At 39.5% G+C, this 23,032-nt stretch overlaps 5 protein-coding genes and 1 long non-coding RNA gene across 8 annotated transcripts; 4 read left to right on the top strand and 2 right to left on the bottom strand.

Annotated features, from left to right (window-relative positions):
- Positions 1-676: 676 nt before the first annotated feature.
- LOC143216448 (zinc finger MYND domain-containing protein 10-like) lies at positions 677-6,501 on the top strand. Its single transcript, XM_076439503.1, has 13 exons — positions 677-857; positions 985-1,338; positions 1,405-1,506; positions 1,573-1,695; positions 1,800-2,160; positions 3,841-4,022; positions 4,095-4,203; positions 4,285-4,571; positions 4,639-4,844; positions 5,030-5,199; positions 5,261-5,398; positions 5,483-5,715; positions 5,841-6,501. The coding sequence occupies exons 1-13, from the start codon at positions 739-741 to the stop codon at positions 5,923-5,925; spliced, it is 2,469 nt and encodes an 822-aa protein (XP_076295618.1). The 5' UTR covers positions 677-738; the 3' UTR covers positions 5,926-6,501.
- On the bottom strand, positions 6,054-7,303 carry Rps12 (ribosomal protein S12). Its single transcript, XM_076440420.1, has 4 exons — positions 7,143-7,303; positions 6,767-6,901; positions 6,349-6,553; positions 6,054-6,146 (listed from the first exon to the last, which is right to left on the bottom strand). The coding sequence occupies exons 1-4, from the start codon at positions 7,157-7,159 to the stop codon at positions 6,081-6,083; spliced, it is 423 nt and encodes a 140-aa protein (XP_076296535.1). The 5' UTR covers positions 7,160-7,303; the 3' UTR covers positions 6,054-6,080.
- Positions 7,304-7,309: 6 nt separating this feature from the next.
- LOC143216903 (uncharacterized) lies at positions 7,310-14,227 on the bottom strand. Of its 2 annotated transcripts, none has more exons than XR_013010673.1 (4): positions 8,281-14,164; positions 7,698-8,179; positions 7,542-7,574; positions 7,310-7,471 (listed from the first exon to the last, which is right to left on the bottom strand). It is a non-coding gene; the product is annotated as an uncharacterized LOC143216903 (long non-coding RNA). The 2 variants fall into 2 exon arrangements; XR_013010672.1 differs by having other exon boundaries at positions 7,339-7,471; positions 7,560-7,574; positions 8,281-14,227.
- On the top strand, positions 8,007-12,811 carry LOC143216839 (neither inactivation nor afterpotential protein G). Its single transcript, XM_076440332.1, has 9 exons — positions 8,007-8,205; positions 9,016-9,218; positions 9,887-10,246; positions 10,825-10,998; positions 11,066-11,219; positions 11,310-11,431; positions 12,025-12,208; positions 12,275-12,497; positions 12,581-12,811. The coding sequence occupies exons 1-9, from the start codon at positions 8,085-8,087 to the stop codon at positions 12,708-12,710; spliced, it is 1,671 nt and encodes a 556-aa protein (XP_076296447.1). The 5' UTR covers positions 8,007-8,084; the 3' UTR covers positions 12,711-12,811.
- Positions 14,228-18,394: 4,167 nt separating the features above from the next.
- Positions 18,395-19,993, top strand: LOC143216862 (DNA-binding protein D-ETS-3). Of its 2 annotated transcripts, XM_076440408.1 has the most exons (3): positions 18,395-19,073; positions 19,441-19,574; positions 19,635-19,993. In XM_076440408.1, the coding sequence occupies exons 1-3, from the start codon at positions 18,565-18,567 to the stop codon at positions 19,748-19,750; spliced, it is 759 nt and encodes a 252-aa protein (XP_076296523.1). In that variant the 5' UTR covers positions 18,395-18,564; the 3' UTR covers positions 19,751-19,993. The 2 variants fall into 2 exon arrangements, with proteins under 2 accessions (XP_076296523.1, XP_076296512.1); XM_076440397.1 differs by having other exon boundaries at positions 19,441-19,993.
- A 1,014-nt stretch (positions 19,994-21,007) lies between these two features.
- On the top strand, positions 21,008-22,914 carry Alg3 (Alg3, alpha-1,3- mannosyltransferase). Its single transcript, XM_076442069.1, has 2 exons — positions 21,008-21,297; positions 21,429-22,914. Exons 1-2 carry the CDS (start codon positions 21,023-21,025, stop codon positions 22,780-22,782), a joined length of 1,629 nt encoding a protein of 542 aa, XP_076298184.1. The 5' UTR covers positions 21,008-21,022; the 3' UTR covers positions 22,783-22,914.
- Positions 22,915-23,032: the final 118 nt, after the last annotated feature.

The raw sequence follows: 23,032 nt of genomic DNA, 5'->3' as shown, positions 1-23,032 counted from the left end.
TCTAGGAAAAATCCCTAGTGCACACCTGGAGCTAAGAGTATGGATATAACAAGAGGCGACACTCCGGGCGGTACCTTTGATGTCTTTCGACTGTCCCTTTAAATTGATTGTTAGGCACGCGGGAAATTTAAATCAATTGGATTAATACACTTAGTTCGCGGCAATATCTAATAATTACGAGTCTATTTATTTTTATTTGGAATGTAATATTTATTAACGTTGGTTTTCGAAGTGTTTATGTTCATTTTACACGATGGAAAAGTTGCAAAAGAAGGAATATAATAAAATGGTAACTGTAGAAAATTGTATACAGGGTGAATCACGAATCGTGATCAATAGAGTAAATTGGAAAGACGATCTTTTTGTTAAAATCCTCTGACAGAAAGGCATAAAAAATTAGAAGTGTGTTTGCAAAGGATTGAAGGTGACCTTAAAGAAGAGTTGATAAAAAATTTTGCTATATTTGATAGAAACATTTTCAATCGGACTGTTAATAAATGGCTCACCCTGTATATGGCAGATGTCAACACAAATAAACCGCACTTTTCACTGTAGATCTGTCAGCTCTGTCAGTGAAAAGAAAGAACTTTATGAAAGTGAAGCAGAAGTAAATTTCGTTTGTCGAGAAAATTGTGATTAATTAATATTATTATCAAATCTGTGTAAAAAACAATAGGTTCAACATCGATTTAAACGGTTTGGTTGAGAATCTTCCGATTCGGAAATTCTGGCATAAAAATGACCATTATTGCTATATGCTCAATTTGCAAGGATAATCTCATTGATTCTGATAATATTTATCACACTGAATGCGGGCATGTGTTTCATTACCATTGTTTAGGACAATGGCTCGAACGGTAAACAATTTTTGTCGATGTAATAAAGAAACATTGAACACAATATGAATGTCAGAGTAGATTTACTTTACTATACATTTCGAATTGTGTCACAACAATTATTACGATGTGCTTTATGATTTTTCAGATCGAAAAGTTGTCCACAGTGTCGGGAGAAAGTTACCCGCAGCAAAATAAACAGATTACATTTAACCCTATCCAGCAATCAAGGCGTCGAAGAGAACTCTTCCTCCTTGAAAGAGAGAATACAAAATTTAGAGTTCAAAATTCTGTTAAAAGAGAAAGATGTAAAATATTACAGCTCCAAGAATATTACCTTGGCTAAACAGAACGATGGGCTGAAACGAGAGGTTCGGAAAGTGGAAAGCGAACTTGGGAAAAAAAGTTCGAACATATACGAACTAGAAATGCAACTTGAAAGTTGTAGCACACTGAATAAAGAACTTGCACAATTGAAACGTAAAATGGAAGAACTGAAACCGTACGTAAATTATTAGTTGTCATACTGTTGCAATATTTTACCTCTATTCTGTATCGTGTATTTCAGACTGGAAATATTATTTAATGCTCCTGTCGGCGATGTTATGCGAATGGTGGGAAACACTAAAGACTCAGAGACGCTTATTAAATACATTTCTGTTTTAAAGAAGTGAGTAATATTATTTTTATTATTGTGGTGTATTGTTACTGTAACTTACATTCATATAATCCATAGGGAATTCGTTCAGAGCATTGATAAGCGTAAAAAATTATGTATGACGATTAAGAAATGCCAAGAGGATCTTGCCAAAGCCGACTCCAAATATGCATCTTTATTGGGAGAACAGTCAAAACGAATGTAAGACATGCAGATGTGTGTTTCTTAAATATTAACACCAGCATTTCGTACTTTCTCATTTTAACAAAAAGAAACTAAATATAACATTTGAATATTTCTTACAGGGAATTAGAAGAACAATTAGCGTTCTCAGAAAGCAGGAATATGGCTTTACAGAAGCGAGTTGAAGAATTAGAAAAAGTATTAGGTATTAACGAAGAAAATAGCGTGCCGGAAACTCTAGAAGTTAATACTGAGAACAATGATGATGATAACAATGACGACGATGTAATGATAAAGCCAGCCGAGGTAGTGATCAAAAATAAAAATGAAAACCGTGACGCGTCGCGTCAAAGTACATCTTCAGGTACATCTTCTAAACGGAAAGAAGCAGAACTTGCCGAATACACTATACCAAAGAAGAGAAGAGAAGATACTAATGTAAGAAAACGATCAGCCACTGATAGACCCAGTATAATTGACTTAACATAATTAAAAAATTTACACTTTCATATTCGGAAACAGTTTTGGTATATAAACGTGTTGTTAGAAATAGCAGTGATATTTTTATGTGATGAAACTTTATAACATCACAGTATCAAAATATGCCTCATCTTTCGTGTTTCCCCCAACAAATAAAATACTCTACTTTTGTACATTGTAATACTGAACGTCATTTTTCCTGTATCGTTGGAAAAGCAGTTCCGATGCATGCTTTGTTGTTATTCTTTAATACGTAAGTTTGAATACTGAACTGGGAACCAGCGAAAGAAATTTTGCATTTCCTGTTCGGTCGTGCGAAGAAGCAAAGAGTGTACAATGCCATCTCGAACTCCGGTGTTGTTCCAATAAACATTGTTGACATTTTGCGTCTTCCATTGTAAGTGAAGTACGTTTCTAAAATAGCAGCTCTCTAAAAACATTAAGTAGCTTGAAGATCATTCTACATTTTGCATTTATATTTATACCTACATCATGAAACTCCTTGTTTCTCGAATGTCCGAAGTAGTTAATTTTATTTGCTAATTCTCCAAAGTAGAAGAATATCCAATTATGAACTCCTATAATACCTTTTTTTGGCTTTCTCTCACCAACAAACACATGCTCAAACCCGGAACTACTATTTACCCCTTTGCCCCTAGAATACGGATGAAACCATATCTCTTTCAGGATACTTTTATGAACATTCAAATCATTACTAAAGAACGCTTTCACAGACAAAAAATGCATCACACGTAACATTGTGTCTGTGTTCATTAAATTATTAATGAACTCATTCTCTTCTGCATCCTCCTCTTTCGTTATAATTTCTGATTTATAAGTATCCAGTTCGTAATTATCAAACAATTTGATGAGCGAGTTTGTTGTTGGTGTTGCCAATTTATCAGGTAGAATATCGAATAATCTATAATTACATAAAAAGAGTAAAATTTTTGGCAAGAAATGGCCTAAATGGGACTAAATTTTAAGATATACCTTTCGGAAGCATTGTCAGTGAAATTCTTAAAAGTTATCTGTCCCTGATATCTTGTAGACAGATGCGTGTACAAAGTATTCGAAGATATATTGAATACTTCCTCTGATATATTTAGTAATTCTACATCATTTACCACTACACCTGGAAAATAAAAGTTATAATCGAATGAGTTCATTAAAAATTCGGCGTAATAATAAATTTATATATTTATATTCGCAGTTACCATTATTTTTGCTAGCTGTTAAGCGGTGCGAAATTATTATATTTAAAATGATTAAAGTATAGAGTTTAATCATTTTGTCGAGATACTTTCGTAGAGGTTATATATACAACATTTCTTATGGGTCAATGACATTGTCGTTATAAACACTTTATTGATATAGAATCGTTACTATTTCAATTTCTTGATAAATCACGCGTTGTTGTCAAACATGTTCAAACGAACCAAATGTCACATGGTAAGGTCATTTAAAGGTCACAGTATTGCTGATCCTTGAATTCACCTTGGCATCGGCTACAATGCTATCGAATCAAAGATACATTATTATGCCACAAGAGTGACCTTGACTGTTTATCAACATAAGGATTTTTGGTAACTTCAAATATATCACAATGCGTTTTTTAAACTTTTGTTGAAAGTATACTTTGAACACTCCACATTATTTAGTAGCCAATGACTGACAATTGATTGCCATCGTCGAGGATACCGATTACGAAAGTTTGTTTACAAATGGTCGACCTTCGTTGACGGTATCCTTTCCCTGATCGTAAAAATGTCAAGCCGCAAAGAATACATAATTACACCATGGGAAATCGAAGCTTATGTACAGAGTCTGCAGAAATCAGACCTCGAAGATATCGGGACGAAAGGGTAAATTTTATGTATCCATAAATAATAAGCATTTATTTTCTCGCGCATATAATTTTCGCACATAATTTTCAGATGGTATGAATTTCATAAAAGATTAATGCTATTAAATCAACAGAGCGTTCTAGAAATTAATGCTTTGAAGGAAGAGAGTGTCAAGGAATTGTTTGTTTCCTACAAAAAGGTACACGACATATATTGATAGTCGTAACGTCGTAACAGTGATTTTCCTAAAAACGAACCAAGTGTAATTTTAATATTGTAGATACCGATTCTTATATACGAAGCAATTCAAATCCATCTATGGAAACACAATGGATTTCCTCTTTTGTTAAGTATCAGTTCCGAACCGCAAAATACATTTATGCTTTTCACTGTATTTTATCACGAAAATTTAGCTGTCTCTCTATTGGAGAACGTATTGTTTCATTGCGAAAGCGCGGAAACTATCGACGACTCGGCTCTTGATCTCGTCGATTACGCGCTCGTATGTATTTATGGGATTGTTGACCCGCACTCTAACGAAATTTACGAAAATGTAAAAACGCCCAAGTAAGTCGTCGTCAGTTATTCAAATTCATAAATATTTTATATTAATGGCTAATAAATTTATAATCAGTTTATGCATCGAAGAAATATTAGAAAGAAAGAAAGAACTTGAATTTGACATCGGCATACGTTGTATTTCGATTCTTCGTTATTTGGCAGAATTCGTAGATAATTTACCACTTTCCGTTTTATCCCGATTATTGTCTACACACGATGTGCCATATCTGCTTGTTCAGCTAATCGAAAATCGTCCGTGGACCAAAGACAATGCCGACGGTAATTAAACCTGCCATCGATTATGCGACTGAGTGGTCCATCTAAATATCTTCTTTATTTTTGATGACATATAACAAATGTAAATGGTATCACAAGGTGAATGCTTTGCAAATGTTATATTTAGGTGGACCACCGTGTATATTTTGCAAGAACTAATGAATCTCGATGGGACCGTAAATTCTCAGGTGAGAAAATGATATATGACGGTTCCTGGAAGAAAATCAAACCGGGCGAAGAAGAAAAAGTTTCGAAAATAGAAGGACAAGTTTGGATCGGTTTACGAGAATTATTACTTAATCCAAAGAGCGCGCCGTATTATGAAATTACCGATTACAGGCTATCTCATTTAATGAAGGTAGTACTACGTGTATCTAAGATTTGGATCGTGAACAGAAAAAAGTCGTTTTGAAAATTAGTTGCAGAAATATTTGCACGAAACTGTGCTAGATCAAATTTCACCATTGTTGGAGTTAAAAAGATGGTTGAGTTGCATAAGTGTATCGTCGTCTCAGTCTAGAGCACCTCGGCCGCCGACCGTTGAAATCGTGCCACAGGTTTGACGCAATTAAAATGTCCAATGAGATAATTTAATATTGATAAATTATTCAATATTTAGTAATTATCAATCTTCTTAACAGATAAGGACTGCAATCAATGAAAAGTATCACAAAAAATGGAAGAAATTAACGAAACGTCAAGCAAAATTGTTATTCACATCGAATAAAGAAGACGTTCAAAATGCAGCACAAATTTTGAGCGACGCATACGACTTGGATAAATTGGACTGCATCGATGTTAAAGAATGCTGCGTGTGTCGAGAAGTGGCGCGTAAACGTTGCTCCAAATGCAAAACGGTTTGGTATTGCGGAAGGTAAGAACATTTTCTTTGTATCACTCTTCGAAAGAAGAAACTTGAGATTTACTGACTGATGAACAAAAGAAAAAGAGACAGGGCACACAACATTAACATGCGCTTCAATGAAATAATTATCACAGAGAATGTCAAGTAAAGGACTGGGAGAAACATAAAGTTATTTGTGAGAAAATCACGAGAAAAGTGGAATGCAAACAGCAAGATTAATCTGTACCTGTAGTTGCGGTAGGTATGTTGAGAAATAGTCAACTGATATTTAAGATTTCTTCTGAACTTACGTGATATGTATTCTACGAGTAAGAATAAATAAGATTGAATGAACTATACATACAATATTTTGTAGAATATTTTATTAAAAGATCTTAGTGTACAGAACTTTTCACGTATTCCATCACAACATCCTTCGCAGGAGTGTCCTCCCCAAAGTCCTGAAATTAGAAAATACATTGACGAATGAAGCACATCTTTTAAAGAGCTGTAGAGCCATTCAAACAAAAATGATTAAAGTCAGAAAGGCATTACAGCATGGAATTGTTTATATGGGTTCTCTCAGTAGAGGGAGCCAATGGTGTCATCATAAAATATTTCAAACCGAACATAATCTTAGGGGTTGCGCTAAGTTATTTGTACCTTTATGACGACGCAGGAGCACCCAACAACTTTCCTAGCTTTTCCGGCGCTGTCGATTTTGCATAGTCCGGCCCATTCGCCAAGTTTCTTATTATTATCTACCTTAATGAATGGGATCTGATGTTCGTTGCATAATGCTTCAACAAGTTTTTTGTACATGGGTTCGTCGCAATTCTCAGCAAAGATGCAGAGCATAGCTTGTCTCCTGAAACACGAGACACAAAATTTATATAGTAATTGCACTTCGATAAACACTTGTAACGATGGTTTCTTCGTGGTTCAGAGAAGGTTGAAGACAGCACTGTTTAGTGTATTGTAACGGGTTCGTCTCAGAAGAGGGAACCTGATGGTATCATCACATGAAGAATATTCAATCGATAAGCACCGTTGAAAGAAAACTATAAAACACGAAACATACTTGTCCAAAGCTTTGGCTGCTTCGTGAAGACCATGCACAACTCCATCATGAATTAGGGCATTTTTGAGAACCTCTTGGAGGGCTGTGTTTACGTCGAGTGAACCTCCCGCTGCGATCGCAGGTGCGACATCGTCACTAAAAACGAAAAAGCGAAATAAATAGGCTATATTGATTGCTTGCAAATGGAGTGTTAAATTCTTGACGTACGAGAACTACAGGTTATGTATCGATTTGTTAACTTCCACAAACTAGCGTAGTTCTCGTAGTAAAATCAGTATATAATTTACATGGAAGAAAAACTTATGATTTTCGTATTAGAAATGTTATTTAGTAGGATGAGAAACGTGTTGAACGTAATTGTAGACAACATACTCACTTCTCTACGTCCGACATGTTTCTGATGGGCCGGGGAGCTGAAATAACAAGAAAATGTTAGTGGTTATGCCTTCCAGCTTACATATTCACACTTTTTCACATGAAATATACGCCGATGGCAGTAGAATATCCGGATATCTAGCGCATCAACACACGACGTGCTTCCATTTACCTTTTCTTACGGAGAAAGAGAAATGGCGCTCGTTGAACCACGCGGTCCTTTGCTTGTATCTGCGACAACTCTGATTGGTCGAGTAATTTACGCACGGCGACACCTGTGCGATGCTTCATGAACAATGCTTCATTACGTTGATAACGTCGGTCACGACACTGAAACGATAAGGAGGTAGAAACAACCCCCAAAACAATCACAGAAAAAAATATTGAATAACTGATCCACCTGAATCCTGCTCATTACCTTGACAGATGTTTTCTGAAATGAAAAAATGAAAAAATCAAAACACGAAGAAACGACGTAACCCTTTTGTCAGATTTATTAGTCGAGAAAATTAATTTCGCCTCGATTATAATTTAAAGTGTATCGACGATTGTTTACCCTTATCATCGGTCAGTCTTTGGGAAGGATTTCGGCCAGCTTTCATTACCATCGAAAAGCAATCATGGTCAGGCCTTCGTCTTTTGTCAGATTTATGTATTAGTCGAGAAATTAAATTCGTCTCGATTAATAACTTAAAGTGTATCGACGATTGTTTACCCTTATCATCGGTCAGTCTTTGGGAAGGATTTCGGCCAGCTTTCATTACCATTGAAAAGCAATCATGGTCAGACCTTCGTCTTATTGCAAAGTGTTTATCGATTGCGAGCGGGAACGCTAATTTAATATAGGAATTATACTGCACCCTGACCGTGTCAGTTCTTCACAGTCGTTCTCTTATCGATACCGAATGCGGACGGTCTCCGATAGCAGTGTTCCTTCAACAAGATGTGGAACTACATGCTGTTCTCAGCCCTCGTGTTACTCCTCTCGATCCTCTATCACTGCTACTTCAACAAACCGGTCAGCATGATCGACAGACCCTATGCAGATTACGATTACATAATTGGTAAGTAGAACAAGTTGCAAACTGGCCCGGCTCAGTGTTTTGTGGGGATTGTCGTGAGAGTTACGTGTAACTTACACCTCGCCGAAGGGGCCAGTCAACGAAATTCATTTAATCTTGTAATCCGTTCGCCGCCGCGCCGCGCCGGCTAGATCGAAACGGATTTATGCGCGTGACACGCAACAACTCGCGCCAAATCGGATTTCCAAACATCGTTAGCTGATGCAATATCCGACAAACATTTTACCATGTTGCGCGAGAACGATCTCGATCCTTGTGTTCTTACAATTAACTGTTTCCTTGATCTCGATCGAAAACTTGTTAATAACTTATATTAATGTTTCCAGCACACTGGTTCGATCTGATGCTACTACTTAAGCAATTTTGCAAATTACCACAAAATTTTCAATGTTTCGGTCAACTATTTAGACCATTTTCAAGAAACATTTTCATATAATTGCGTCTGTAAAAATTATTAAAATTAATATAAAGTGTAATTTATGTTGCGTTCCGCACAAAAACCACAAATGTTGTAAGAAAAAAAAAGACTATTTGTGAGACTATTTTTTCACGAAACGATGGACGATTACTAAACAGCATCTATTACGGAAATGAGTGGGTGCAACCTGAAACAGTGAAAGAAAATGTTAGAAGAACTTAAAAATACTGTTATATTGTTTTCGAGCTATTACAGGTTTTACCGTCCAAATTCACCCCTTTGCAAGACAATTTCGCCCTTTTCTTAGAGAATGGAAAAAGATCTTAGAGAATGGAATTGTAAAAGCGTGAAAAATGTATCTTTCACTTTCGAAGTTGGTGCTGGAACATCCGGGTGTGTGCTAGCGTCTCGGCTCTCGGAAGCCTCGAACGTGACGGTGTTGTTGGTCGAAGCAGGTGGATATTTTGGATGGGTGTCCTCGGTGCCACTTTTGTCGCCAATGATACAGGGAACCGAGTTCGACTGGAGCTACTTCACGGAGCCGCAGAAATTCTCCTCGAGAGGCTTCTCGAACCATGTAAATGAAAATCTGTTGTTGATCCTTCGAGAATCTCCCGATGATCTAGACTCTCTAATATTTCCCATAACCATATGTACGAGGGTAGTCCCAGAAGTACCCGACCTAACAAAGAAAACACAAAACATTTGGGAAAAAATAACTTTATTTCTCAACGTAGTCTCGTTTTAGCTCGATACACTTTTCCCAGCGATGTTCAATAGCTTCGATACCCTGTTTATAGTGAGATCCGTCGAGCTCCTCAAAATAGCCATCAACCGCAGACTCCACCTCTTCGTTGTTGGCAAATCTTTTACCACCGAGCCATTTTATCAAGTTTGGAAAGAGAAAATAGTCTGAGGGGGCAAAATCTGGCGAATAGGGTGAGCGAGGAAGCAATTCGAACTTTAACTCATTGATTTTGACCACCGCGATACCGAATGTGTGAACTGGTGCATCGTCCTGATGGAGCAACACTTTCTTTCTCGCTAAATGCTACTCGTGGCTGTCAAACAAATACTAAACAACGTAGCGTCTTCAGACTTCGAACTCAAGCTTTTTAAAGATTGTACTTTTGGCTATAGTAAGTTTTCAAATAACAACCGTCAGCTATATGTCAAGGTCGGGGTACTTCTGGGACTATCCACGTATACATATGGAGGGTCGAGTAAGTTCGAAATTTCCAACAGATGCAGAAGATGCCGAGAGGCAAAGGCTTGGGCGGCAGTGGTCAAATGAATCATTTGGTCCACTCTTTTGGTAGACCGGAAGATTACGATGGATGGCCGGAGGGATGGTCCCACGTGGATTTACTTCCGTACTTCGAGAAGGTGTCCGATATCATGAACGTGATGTCGAGCCCGGAGGAGGAATTTCTGGCGGACGCTTTTCTGATGTCAGAGGAAGTATTGGACATGGGCCACGCGACGCTGCAAAAGGGATTGTACACCAGCAAGAAAGGTTCACGGTGGTCCACGCTTCACGCGTACTTGCAGACCGCTTGGAACAGAAGGAACCTACACATTTTGACGAATACGTTGGTGTCGAAAGTATGCTAAAACCGCACTGAAATAACACGGTAGCGTGTATGTAAAATGCCCTTGGCAGCCGACGCGTTAGCATGAGAGTTTGATCGATCCTTAGGGCCCGTTCAGACACGGCGGAATCCGCGCGATTTGAACCGCGTCAAAATTGACAGTCGTTCAGGATGAGGCGGTAACCGCGCGGACATTACAGGAGAGTGGCAAAGTTTTAGCTTATAGTACGAAGATTGAAATCGCGCGGGAACAGCGCGGATTTCCTGCGGCTCAGAGGCGGCAGCCGCGCGGATCTTTAGACCGCGCGGTCACGTGTGAACGCATCCATTTACACCAATCTAAATAAGGTCCGCGCGATTTCCGTCGTGTCTGAACGGGCTCTTAGTCTTGTCACTATCATTATCGTTTACAAATGCTAGAAATCAGAGTTTGAAATATTCAAATATTAGAAGACTTTCTGTTGAAGCTGTACGCCCGGTAAAACATGTGAAACCATTTTCATCCTCCATTGTCTCCCACGGATTTCGAGGGCAACATTCCAAGCTAGTGTTTCGTGTGGACGGGGTGAAAAAGGTTTGTCAAACTTCCAGATACTTTTTAAAGACGGTACGATAGTGGACGGTGTCAAGGTGATTCAAAAAGACGGATCGGTGAGAAGAATTGGCGCGAGGAAGGAGGTGATCCTCTGTGCTGGCGTAATCAACACGCCCCAATTGCTTATGCTCTCGGGAATCGGGCCAGCCGAGGACCTCGACAAGTTTCAAGTAAGCCATTTATCGATTGCGTTCGTCTACAACTAATAATTTCTAATATAAAATCGAATCATTTCAGATACCGATAGTGAAAGATCTTCCAGCGGTAGGGAAGAACTTCTTCGATCATATCATGCTGCCGATTTACGTGAACCTCGAAGCTAAAGTGAGCATAACGTTGTTCAAGCTCCAAACACTGCCTGAAGTGGTCAACTACTTCGTTTTTGGAAGAGGCGAGTGTGAAACATATGCTCGAATTGTTTCTCTGTAGCTAGATGATCAACTATATTCGATACATCTAACGATTGTCTCATAACGTACAGGATGGTACGCAACTAACGGAGTGATGGGAGTTGGTCGAACCAACAACAGTGGCGTGATGCTCTTCGGGATGGGATCCACTGAAGAGAGAATATTGAAAACTATATCCAACTATATGACTGAGGTAGGTAGTACAACTAGAAGTCGAAGTTTAAAGGTGCTGGCACCCCCGTGCAAGAGTGTGGTGGCACACGCACACATCGCTAGATCCGCATAAACGTATATGAAATTACAAGGTTTACAAGAACACAAAATGACGCTTCAACATTGCAATGAGGAGTTCGGAAGCGGTCAATTGTGATTTCGAAAAGTCAAATCTATGTCTGCCCGGTGCCCAAAATGCATATTTTTACGTTATGGAGGAATAATTTGTAATATTCGGCAAATACCGTCTGTCACGAGGCATCCGAAGCAAGTATGATATCACAAGATGGCCGATAATTAATTAATCAATCAAAAATACACACCACCGCCATTGTACATGACCTGGCTATGTCGATGCAGAGCGATTTTTTTTATTCGAACGATAAATCTCTCAATATTTACTAAAATCTGTCAGTGGCGGCCATCATGTGTGCGTGTGTGCTACCACACTCTTGCACGGGGGTGCCGAGCGTTTGAACGAACACCACGGTTCATTATTGTATGTATCTGGAACTACTGTAGAAGATACTGTTTTAATTACGTGAAATATAGAATATTGAAATAAATGTGCAGCCATACAGGTCGCTTTATCCGTCGTACAACGACAGCGCTCAAGAAGGCTTCCTGTACTTGAGCTACTGTTTGCAGCCGAAAAGTCGCGGGAGCATTACCTTGAAATCGAGAAATATTCGACACCAACCGAGAATCGATCCTGCCTATCTCCAGAACTACGACGACGTTCTCTGTACTCACAACGGTAAATGAATCTCGCATTCGATTCTGACACACGCGAGAATTAGCTGACGAAACGCCGATTTTCCAGCGATCAACTTCGCGATTCGAACCCTGGAGTCGAAGAAGTTCCGCGAGTTCGGCGCGAAAGTGCACCACCCTGATCTGGATGAGTGTAAACACTTGCCACAGGATTACCGAGACCTCGAGTACGCGGAGTGCGTGATGAGGGTTGGTGGTCTGACCAGTTATCACGCGTGCGGCTCCTGCAGGATGGGGGATGTGGAGAATGCGGTTGTCGATGAACAATTACGGTAAATTCTCACTCTGCTTCGGTCAATTGTACAGACTTGATTTTTCGTTTGATCACAGTTCGGATTTAATGAATTGTTTCCAGTGTGAGAGGAGTCAGCGGACTCAGAATAATGGACGCCAGCGTGTTACCTGCGCCAATTTCTGGAAATCCTAATTCCGTCCTCGTTGCCATGGCGGAGAGGACGAGCGATTTGATAGCTGGTCGCTCGTAAAATGAACTCCGTTCGTTCCGTGAAGCAAACAATAAATATATTGTTTCTTAAGCTTCGCCGAGTTCGTAACTAGACAGCGGATTTTATGCATTTACGAGACAAATGAGTAGGCGTAATTTAAAACATTGAAAACATTAGACGAATTTAAAAATACTTTTCCATTATTTTCAACCTGTTGAACAGATTAAGAAAGAAAATAAGTTTCTATGAAAATCTTTATTTTGCATGAAGATCCGCTGTCTCTTACTTTATTTATTACTATTGTACTTTAGTGCGTGTCATTTTAAGTACACGTGTATTTCACGTATGTTTGGATACACGTGTATTAACCCTTTGCACTCGAAGCAATTTGAATTCCAAAATCGAGATATTTGTTTCAACTCAGATATATAATTTTTGTTCTATGTAATCTTTTTTACATTGTGCACATCAAATTAAACCTGTTTTCCTATATAAAAGTTGAGCTTTTTACAATTTATAGAATACAGACGAACTTAATAATGTTAAAACTGTTTTGAATAATGAAATGACAATTTTTAGTGGCGCCTCAGACTCGCCATTCGAGTGCAAAGGGTTAACCCTTTCTATTTCAACTCGAAAACGAAACAATTGAAACCCTGATTCAATTTCTATTGGCATTTTTAAGAGAGCTCCGTTTTCGAGTAGCCTATCCTCTACCCCCCGTGCAATGGCGTGATTTATATTTCGCACAGCCAGGAAGTCAATGCAAGCATTACCGGTAGAATTCCCGCAGTAAATCCAAATGGCACAGGGTCCGTGGAGCTTAGAAGAGGTTAATAGGGGTCTAGGCTCGGATTGAAAATGACCGGAAGAGGCTAACCGTTCCCAAGGGCCGGTCCTGGTCCACTCGCGCGGCTGCTTCGACCTTATCTAACGCTTTAACGAGCCTGCGATCTATTAAAGATAAGAAGAGTCCGGCGAGAAGAATAAATGACGTAGGCGATAATAGTCCCGTTTCTCCCTTCATTCGTCTTCACCCTCCCGAACGGATTGATTTCCTTTAGCTTTGATCGTGTAATTTCATTTTGCATTGTTCGTGGGAAGTTCCATCTTTTGTATAATTATCTTTGACAGCGGATTTCATGCGTTTATTGGAAAAGTGAATAGGTGTAATTTGAAAGAGTAAATATTCTCATTGGAAGAATTAGAAAATACTCTTATATTATTTGCAACCTTCGTTGCAATTTAGCTGAAAAATTTTTATTTTGCATAAAGATCCAGTGTCTAATAATAGAGTATGATGAAGACATCGAATGACGGAGCGGTGCTCCTGGCAAGTTAGTTAATAGGACTAAAGTTATACATAGAACTCTTCGTCGCAGCTGTATTTAGGCTAACGAACACGTTAACCGTTCAACGAGCAACCAACAAATGTATGTAATCTTGAAGCTATACTATTCGAACGGTTCTTCAAAACCGATTTCGAAAAAACACACTGAAAAAATGCACATAATGTATAATTAATAAATAAAAATGCAAATAATTTCCATTCGATCCATTTCGGAGGCGGCGCAAAATTGAAAATTTTCCAAATGACAGATGTTGATGACTATGATTTCATTGGAATATGGTGGACTTGGAAATCCCTTGGGTAGGGAGGATACATCAATATGTAAAAGCATGTAAAAGAATATTTAAGGATTTTCGTAATTTGCAGTGTCGAAAATTTTCAATTTTGTGCCGCCTTCGAAAAGATTGATCAAATGGATCGAATGGAAATTATTTCATACTTTTTAGTGCATTTTTGTAGTGCGTTTTTTCGAAATCGGTTTAATTTTTTTGTTTATAAAATCTTTTTATTTCACACTTTTTAGTGAAAAAATTTTTCAGGTTAGTTTCGAACAAGGGTTTGGATAATTGTTTATAAATCTTTCAGTCGGAACAAAATCCGATGAGAAATTGCATGCGAAAGTAGCTGGAGGTTGATTCTGGCACATATACAGATCGAATTGAGCAACCTCCTCCTTCTTCGAAGTCAGTTAAAAGCAACAGACAACAATTTCACGAAATCGCAATCGATTAATTGAAGAAAGAAAAAGAAATTGTAGCGACTTCGCAGCTGCGTGACTGTGGTTCGTCTCATAGGAGATCCCGGATATACGTTGATCCGGCGTAGAGTGCAGGGGATGATGCATCGCGGACGCCTGGTCCATCGGAGCTTTTGCACGGAACGGTGCGAAAGTTCTCGCGGCAACGCGGGTGACGCGTAAAATTATCCGGTATACGGTGGAGATTCGGGGGGGATGTTTCGCGCTCATCAAGAAAACAATATAGCCGCACCCCGTGGCGAGCTTACCGCCCCTAGCCCGTTAGAGTTTGCACATCGTGCCCCCTTCTCGCCGCGGGGGCCACGGCCTTTGGGAAGGTGGAAAGCGGTTATACTGCGAGGCCGTAACCCCCGATGCCACCACCTTTCCGCCGCCCCTAAACACTCGATGGTTTATTCATGAGGGCTCTCTCACCGCGATAACACTGATTCGTTTAATAAACGGCCGCTGCCGGCGCGGAGTGGGCCCCCAAGAGCACCTACAACGTTATTCAAACGGACAATATATCTCCGAGGCTTACGCTGCCAAGACTCCGCTCTTCTCTGCTTTTCGACGCGACGAAAGGCGGATCGCTCTTTTCCTCTTTTCCTCTTTCCAAGGCCCGGAACATGGCCACCCCGACCCGGCAAGAATAACTTTTGCTTGCACCCACCGAAACTTCTGCCCACTCTTTGTTCCGGCGCTATTTCGTCCGACTTCCCCACCCCATGCCAGGTTTTATATTTCATATTTTTCTCTGGATAGAACCTCTCTTCGGAAAATTAACCCTCGCACGGTCTGAATCCAAAATTACGATAATGGTATTCATCGTCAAAATTGACCACTTGGATTAAACAAGAGGGAGACACATTCAGAACGAAGATTTTTACGTTTTTTTGTTTATTATTTTAATTTCATTTAGCGGGGTAGACTCGTTTTTCCAGGATTGCAAGTGTTCTCATTTCTCAATAATGAAAAGATGGGGCTTTTCAGTAGTGAAAAACGCTAGACAAAAGATCAATCTCGGCCGTGATCGCCTTCAAAAGTAATTTGCGTTATTCGGCAGCATGTAGCAGTCTATGCTGCCGAATAATGTAAGCTTATGCTTCCAAATACATGCAAAACGCGCCCCGTAAACGTAAAAGTCGAGCTTTCGAGGGCGATCGCGGCCGGATTGATCTTTTATCTAGCGCTTTTCAAATGAGAAGGCGCATCACCCGCACCCTTGCAATCCTGGAAACGAGTCTACCCCGTTAACTATTGATCACAAACGAATCAAACTGTGTGTGTGTGTGAGATTTCATCTAAAAAGAAACACATAGCCTTCATATAATATTTCTTAGACTATTCTCAAATCTTCATCACGAGTGTGACTCGTTAACAAAGTTGTGCTAATTCAATTACATTGTAATTCAACTACACAATTGAATTACATTGTATTTCAATTATACAGGCTGTTTCGTCTAAAACAGGACACCTAAATATCTCTTCAGGTTATTGTGATGCAAAAAATATTTGTTACGTGATGTGCATGGTGTCAATGGATCAAATATCTGGCACGAATATATATTTTTCCGAATTTCATTTTTTCGGAGTTATCAAGGTCATCGATGTTTTTCGATACATAACTACATTTTTATTTTATTGCACCGTGTAACTGATCGACAAATACATTCAGATATTTATAAAAATCTTCGAAAATTGGCGTTCCTTTGCGCGGTCCATCTCTTTAGGCTATATGTATTGTGATGCAAAAAATATTTGTTGCGTGATGTGCATATCAACGATGGACCAAATATCTGGCAAGAATATTTTTTTCCAAAGGTCATTTTGTTCGGCCTCCGGTGCCGAGTTATAAGCCTCTAAAAAACGGCTAAGTTGTTAGTGTAAAAGGAGGTAGTGCGAGAACTTGGCTGGTGCACTGCCGTGCACCTAGATTCCTCGTCCATGATATTATCATATTATGAAGGATCATAATACGTAACGCTATTTTATAACTGTACTCCAATTGCAATTACGAATTACATTATAATTTAATTGAATGAAGATCTGAATTATAAATTACAATATGACTGAATTACGATATGTAATTCAATTACTTTGTGCTTATAATACCTGGAGTAATTCAATTGTAATTCTGCACAACTCTGCACGTTAAAAGACGAAATCTTTAGCATTGGATAAGAACGTCATTCGAAATACCTTTGAACGATTTGTTGAATAACGAGCATTCGTATTATATTTATCCCGAACAGAAGAAGAAGCAACCGGTAATAGATTGATCAAGCTTGATAAAACGATTAAAAAGAAAGAGAACGAGACACTGTGCACTGTGCACCGAAGCATGAGCACGACCAGCGAAAATTGAATAAACTGGTTGGTTGACTTGCATAACCTGGCATTGGCCCTCGTAGCGGGGAGAGTGGGTGAAGCAGGAGGTACAGTCGCATACCGTATTGAGGTGTAAAGGTATTCCTTCCACGGGGGTTGGAGTGGGGACGATAAGGGCTGAAATCACCGGGGGCAAAGGTCGCTCAGTTACACTCTGTCCACCGTCCGGCACGTTTTATTCCACAAGGATATCTACCGTTTATCGGATACAGTGATCAAAGTTTCTGTGTACGTTCGTGCGTATGTACAATGCGCATCGTCTGACCCTCCCACTATCTATTCTGCGATCGTTTTTATCCTGCGTACGATCTCAAACATCTCCGGAAGATCACGCGGGAAACGTCGCAGCTATACTTGTTCACGAGTAATCAAACGAGCAAAATAATTCTCCATGTTGCGATCACGTTTCACCTTTGAATCGCTCGGACTTTGAGTGCGATTTTAGGAAAAAGTTCCTCTCTGAGAAGTAGGTTAGCCGTGAAGGAATTGTTGGATGCATGTAATGGAAATGAGTACTGGAAGAGATTAATTCGTGAACGAACTATTTACGACTATACGATGTAACGAAGAAGTTCTGTGGAATTGTACATCTTCGGGAACGAAATCAATGGAACTGATAATAATATTGCAGTGTCGTACACGTGCTCGATGATCACGAGGAAATTGACAATGGGCCTGTCAACCACCGTTGATCACACGGTGAAGGATTAGGCTTACAACATCTTCCATCACGTAATGTGGAGGATTCAAACGCATCCGCTGCATCTTCAGCAGGATACCAGATTCCACCCTTCGGCGGCTGCCATCCTTTACAACGGTATTTAACGATATTTAACTTCGACAACAATTCGTATAAAATGGTAAAAGGAACCTTTCACAGTACGATCATCTTCTAGTGGGAGCTTTAAATTATTTTTCAATATCTAAATAGTTGAATGCAAGTCTTCCAAAAACGTACGATTCCTTGATTACAGTTCAATTTCAACATGAATTCGTATAAAATGGTAAAAGGAACCTTTCACAGTACGATCATCTTCTAGTGGGAGCTTTAAATTATTTTTCAATATCTAAATAGTTGAATGCAGTCTTCGAAAAAGGTACGATTCTTCGATTGTTGTTCGATTTTCTTTCTCGCTCGAATGGTGACTGAAAACACAGTTTTGATATTATTAAATTCGTCTGTATTCTCCCTCTCTACAAATTGTAAAAAGCTCAACTGTTGTGTGTATAGGGAAACAGGTTCAATTCGATATGCGTAATGTGAAAAAGATTAAGAATGAGTATGATCTGGGTTGAAAGAGATATCTTGATTTTTCTTCTTCCTTCTTTCAAAGGGTTGAAAGAACATATTTATACGGTAGATTAGATTCTCGATACTTGTATATTAAAAACTACCTATTTGTCAGAAAGTGAAGATGTGCAACATTTCGTCATTGTCGGCGATGTCCCTTCAGGATTATCCCTCGTTAGAAAAACGGGTTCCACATCAATGTAAAAAAAAAAAAATAAAGAAGAAGAAGAAGAATAAGTTGTTTACACATGTCCGAGTACTCCCGTGTTCGCTCCCATCGCTGTTTTCCACCGATCGACCTCGTCTCGAGAAGTCGAGAAGAAACTCGGCGGATTCGGTGCATGCGTATTTCGGCTTCCTGTTCGCAGAGAGGTTCAGCCTCCTGCAACGGACTTGCTCGCTGATTGGATCGACAGCTGGAGCCGGAGGTTCTGGGGCGGTTGGGGGCGGACAGGTCCAACTCTGGCAATTCCTGTTGGAGCTGCTCTCGGATTCGGCGAATTCCACCTGCATCGCGTGGGAGGGCTCGAACGGGGAGTTCAAGCTGACCGATCCAGACGAGGTCGCGCGCAGATGGGGCGAAAGGAAGAGCAAGCCGAACATGAACTACGACAAACTGTCGCGAGCACTCAGGTAATTTCGTCACAACAATCAGTTGCAAGTTGCACCCTCGCTTCTCCTAACTTTTGTTCTGTTAGAGGCAGTCCTGTCCAGTGAACGAACACTTGAACTGCATGTCCGTTGAAATTAGATGAATTTTAGAAATGAACCAAGACGAACTGTCGCTAACATTCAGATAAACTCGAAGGGATCCTCTAGCACTAGCAGTTAGACTCTAGCTAGTCCGATTCATTCGAATCATCGTGTCTGTTAAGTGGTTTTAAATTTGGTTGGATCACACCGTCTGTTAAACTTAAAAGTTTTAAGTGACCCTCCAGTTATAATATGGAGAAGTGTGATTGGCGGATAAAATATAATGAAGAATCGTTCGATGTTGCAGATACTATTACGACAAAAATATAATGACGAAGGTCCACGGGAAACGTTACGCCTACAAATTCGATTTCCACGGATTGATGATGGCTTGTCAGGCGCAGGCTGGTGTTACATTAGAATCATCTCCGACGAGCCGAGGTACAGGCGCAAATTGTCATCCTCATCATTCGCATCACACTCACCACTTGTATCCAACAGGAGCATCAGGCTCGCAACATCCATCGGTATCCGTTCCACCGTCAGCTCCACCACCGCAACCACCACCCCCACCGCATTATTGTTGGCCTTATCACCGATATTCTCCGCCTACGTAACATAAGATTTTGATTACGGTTAAGCCTCGTTTACAAAATGGAGACAAGTCTGATACGTTCATGTTAGACCCCCGAACGAATCTCGTTCACAAGGTTTTTCTTACACATGAAAGGGAAACATCGAAGTTGTGATTTTACCGTCAGCTTTTCTTTTACAAAATTCAGACGATGTCTGCTGAAATTGATTTTGATTGTAAACGACTGAAGAATGTATATGATCTTAAATGATCTTAAATGATCTATTGTGACCGTTCTTTCATATAATGAGAAGTAAAACAGTTGGAAGAAATTGATTCCTTACTGAATAATTACAATTCTTAGATTAAGATATATTTATACTATTATTTGTAAAACTAAAGTCGTTGTAAATATAAGGCTCTATTTAGATAGACAACGTAGCAATAGTTCTCCTCGAAAATATTCTTAATAAATGTACTGTACAGTTTACAAGCAAAACGTTTACTTTAAATTATTCGAATAAATCATTCAGAAACTATGACCCAGAACTTACCCAGAAATCATCCAGACCAAATTAAAAAATGTTATGACAGCAAGGTAGAAAATGACACTAAAATGATAAGACATTTTTTTCACAGATGGCGCCACCAGCTTGTGTCGGATGTTGATAACGTAGATTCCTATTCTAATTATCAACATCTGCCACATGTGGGCGTGGGCACCGACGAGATACCACCGACGAGATACTATTAAAGACTGCCAGCACCGACGAGATACTGTTAAAGACAGCCAGCCTTATGGGAGTTGGCGGGACTCGAATTTTTCGGTATTTCTTACGCCCTCTAGGATATATTTTAGCTCCATCCAGAGAAACAGAAGGCCAACGACGGCATTTTGTCGGTAAAGAAGACCACTGAGGAGATTCTCGTCGCGATGCATCGGTGTGAATGCGAATTATTACGAAACCATATCGATTATTATTAAATGTTACATTCTCCGCCATATTTCAGACGATGTTTTGGCACTATTTTAGCACTATTTAGAATTTTTAGCGATGTGGTATATCAGATCACTGTAACTTTCACGTTATCCCCGCGCCCACTCGCGCCCACTTACTGGTCCCGCGGAATAACACAGGGGCTGGCAGTCTTTAATAGTATCTCGTCGGTGCTGCCAGCCCCTGTGTTATTCCGCGGGACCAGTAAGTGGGCGCGAGTGGGCGCGGGGATAACGTGAAAGTTACAGTGATCTGATATACCACATCGCTAAAAGTTCTAAATAGTGCCAAAATAGTGCCAAAACATCGTCTGAAATATGGCGGAGAATGTAACATTTAATAATAATCGATATGGTTTCGTGATAATTCGCATTCTCACCGATACATCGCGACGAGAATCTCCTCAGTGGTCTTCTTTACCGACAAAATGCTGTCGTTGGCCTTCTGTTTCTCTGGATGGAGCCAGAATATATCATAGAGGGCGTAAGAAATACCGAAAAATTCGAGTCCCGCCAACTCCCATAAGGCTGGCAGTCTTTAACAGTATCTCGTCGGTGGTAGAACTTTTAGCGATGTGGTATTTCAGATCCCTGTAAGTTCCACGTTATCCCCGCGCCCGTCGCGCCCGGTTAGCGGTCCCGCTGAATAACACAGGGGCTGCAGTGTGGGCAGTGGGCAGTGGGCATTCTCATATATATACTCAATTATACTCCCTGATTCCAGATTCCATATATTTCACGCATTTAGTGTAAATAAGTGTAGCAATATGGCGCCACGCAAAGATCACCGGTCCGAGCAAAATTTCGTGAAATCAACAAAGAAAAACGTGAAGAATTGGTACAAGACCAATCTAGACCGGGAGAAGCTCGTTTCTTTATTTACAGACCCAAAGAAAATTCTCCTAATCGGAAGAGTGTTTATAATCTTGGAAATAATTTTAAACATATTGGTTATCGAACGTGTACCATACACTGAAATTGATTGGAAAGCGTATATGCAAGAAGTGGAGGGCTTTTTAAATGGAACGTTGGATTATTCGAAACTGAAAGGTGATACTGGACCATTGGTCTACCCAGCAGGATTTGTTTATACATTTTCCACACTGTACTACATTACGGACCATGGACTCAAGATAAAAATAGCGCAGTACATCTTCGCAGCACTTTACATAAGTCTGCTCACGCTAGTCTTTCGTATTTACGAAAAGACTAAGAAAGTTCCGCCTTATGTTCTCATCATTATGTGTTGCACATCTTACCGTGTCCATTCTATATTTACTTTGAGACTTTTTAACGATCCGATCGCCATGTTCCTCTTGTTCGCAAGTATAAATGCATTTCTAGATAACCGCTGGTATTTAGGAAGCATTCTTTACAGCTTAGCTGTATCGATTAAAATGAACATTTTATTATTCGCGCCGGCACTTTTAATAGCTTACCTCTGTAATCTGGGATTATTGAAAACAGCAATTCAATTGTTCGTTTGCGGCTCCATTCAATTAATACTAGGTCTACCTTTCATCATGAACAATCCGTTAGCCTATGTTAAAGGTTCTTTCAATTTCGGCAGAATTTTTGAATTCAAATGGACGGTTAATTGGAGATTCTTGCCAGAATATATTTTTATTCATCCGTACTTTCACGTGTCGTTGCTAGCGTTGCATATATTCGCTCTGGTTTATTGTACGCCGAGATGGATTAAATATATGAAGTCGTACGCTAAATTAAAACAAGTAGAAATCAGTTTGCAGCCTCAATTAAAGAAGAAAGATAAAGTAGATATGTCCACGATGAGTCAGTTATTTGTTCTACCGATGTTTACTGCCAATTTTATCGGTATCGTATTTAGCAGGTCGTTACATTATCAATTTTACGTATGGTATTATCATACCCTTCCTTATATTACCTGGTGTACCAGCTATAGCACTGTTATAAAATTGACCATTTTAGGTATTATAGAATTATGCTGGAACACTTATCCCAGCACTGTTTTTAGCAGCATTTCTCTACACATATGCCACTTAATGTTGTTGTATGGAATTAGTAAAGATAAGCCTGACCGTGAGAAAGAAAAATAAATGTTTAAGCGCTATGTTTACATACTGTTTCTTGTCTCCTATTGTTCCGTCTGATTATTTCATTTTTAAATGCAATCTGCTGCTGGAATGTTCTGTTACATGTTTTTATCATCGAAGCAATCATTTTTATATTTTATCTCACAGAATGTATAAAGAATATTTAGTCATATTGTATTTCACGAGATATTTGTATTAGAAGTGTACTTTACTACAAGTATCCAGAGTTGTGTTGAATTACAATTGAATTATA

The sequence above is a fragment of the Lasioglossum baleicum genome, chromosome 2 (assembly GCF_051020765.1).
Source record: "Lasioglossum baleicum chromosome 2, iyLasBale1, whole genome shotgun sequence".
NCBI classification, from domain to species: domain Eukaryota; kingdom Metazoa; phylum Arthropoda; class Insecta; order Hymenoptera; family Halictidae; genus Lasioglossum; species Lasioglossum baleicum.
The sequence above is the reverse complement of the archived record's forward strand: the minus strand, read 5'-3'. Positions and strand labels throughout refer to the sequence as shown.

Coding starts and splice junctions, on each gene's coding strand:
- LOC143216448 (XM_076439503.1), top strand. CDS start 739: ATGACCATTATTGCTATATGCTCAATTTGCAAGGATAATCTCATTGAT. Junction 1,696..1,799: donor GGAGAACAGTCAAAACGAAT/GTAAGACATGCA, acceptor TATTTCTTACAG/GGAATTAGAAGAACAATTAG. Junction 4,204..4,284: donor TGTTTGTTTCCTACAAAAAG/GTACACGACATA, acceptor TTAATATTGTAG/ATACCGATTCTTATATACGA.
- Rps12 (XM_076440420.1), bottom strand. Junction 6,554..6,766: donor GCAGCCAAAGCTTTGGACAA/GTATGTTTCGTG, acceptor CTCGTGTTTCAG/GAGACAAGCTATGCTCTGCA. Junction 6,147..6,348: donor GCTCCTGCGTCGTCATAAAG/GTACAAATAACT, acceptor TTCTAATTTCAG/GACTTTGGGGAGGACACTCC.
- LOC143216839 (XM_076440332.1), top strand. CDS start 8,085: ATGTGGAACTACATGCTGTTCTCAGCCCTCGTGTTACTCCTCTCGATC. Junction 8,206..9,015: donor AGATTACGATTACATAATTG/GTAAGTAGAACA, acceptor TCACTTTCGAAG/TTGGTGCTGGAACATCCGGG. Junction 11,432..12,024: donor TATCCAACTATATGACTGAG/GTAGGTAGTACA, acceptor ATAAATGTGCAG/CCATACAGGTCGCTTTATCC.
- LOC143216862 (XM_076440397.1), top strand. CDS start 18,565: ATGTGCAACATTTCGTCATTGTCGGCGATGTCCCTTCAGGATTATCCC. Junction 19,074..19,440: donor AAACTGTCGCGAGCACTCAG/GTAATTTCGTCA, acceptor TCGATGTTGCAG/ATACTATTACGACAAAAATA.
- Alg3 (XM_076442069.1), top strand. CDS start 21,023: ATGGCGGAGAATGTAACATTTAATAATAATCGATATGGTTTCGTGATA. Junction 21,298..21,428: donor ATGTGGTATTTCAGATCCCT/GTAAGTTCCACG, acceptor CCCTGATTCCAG/ATTCCATATATTTCACGCAT.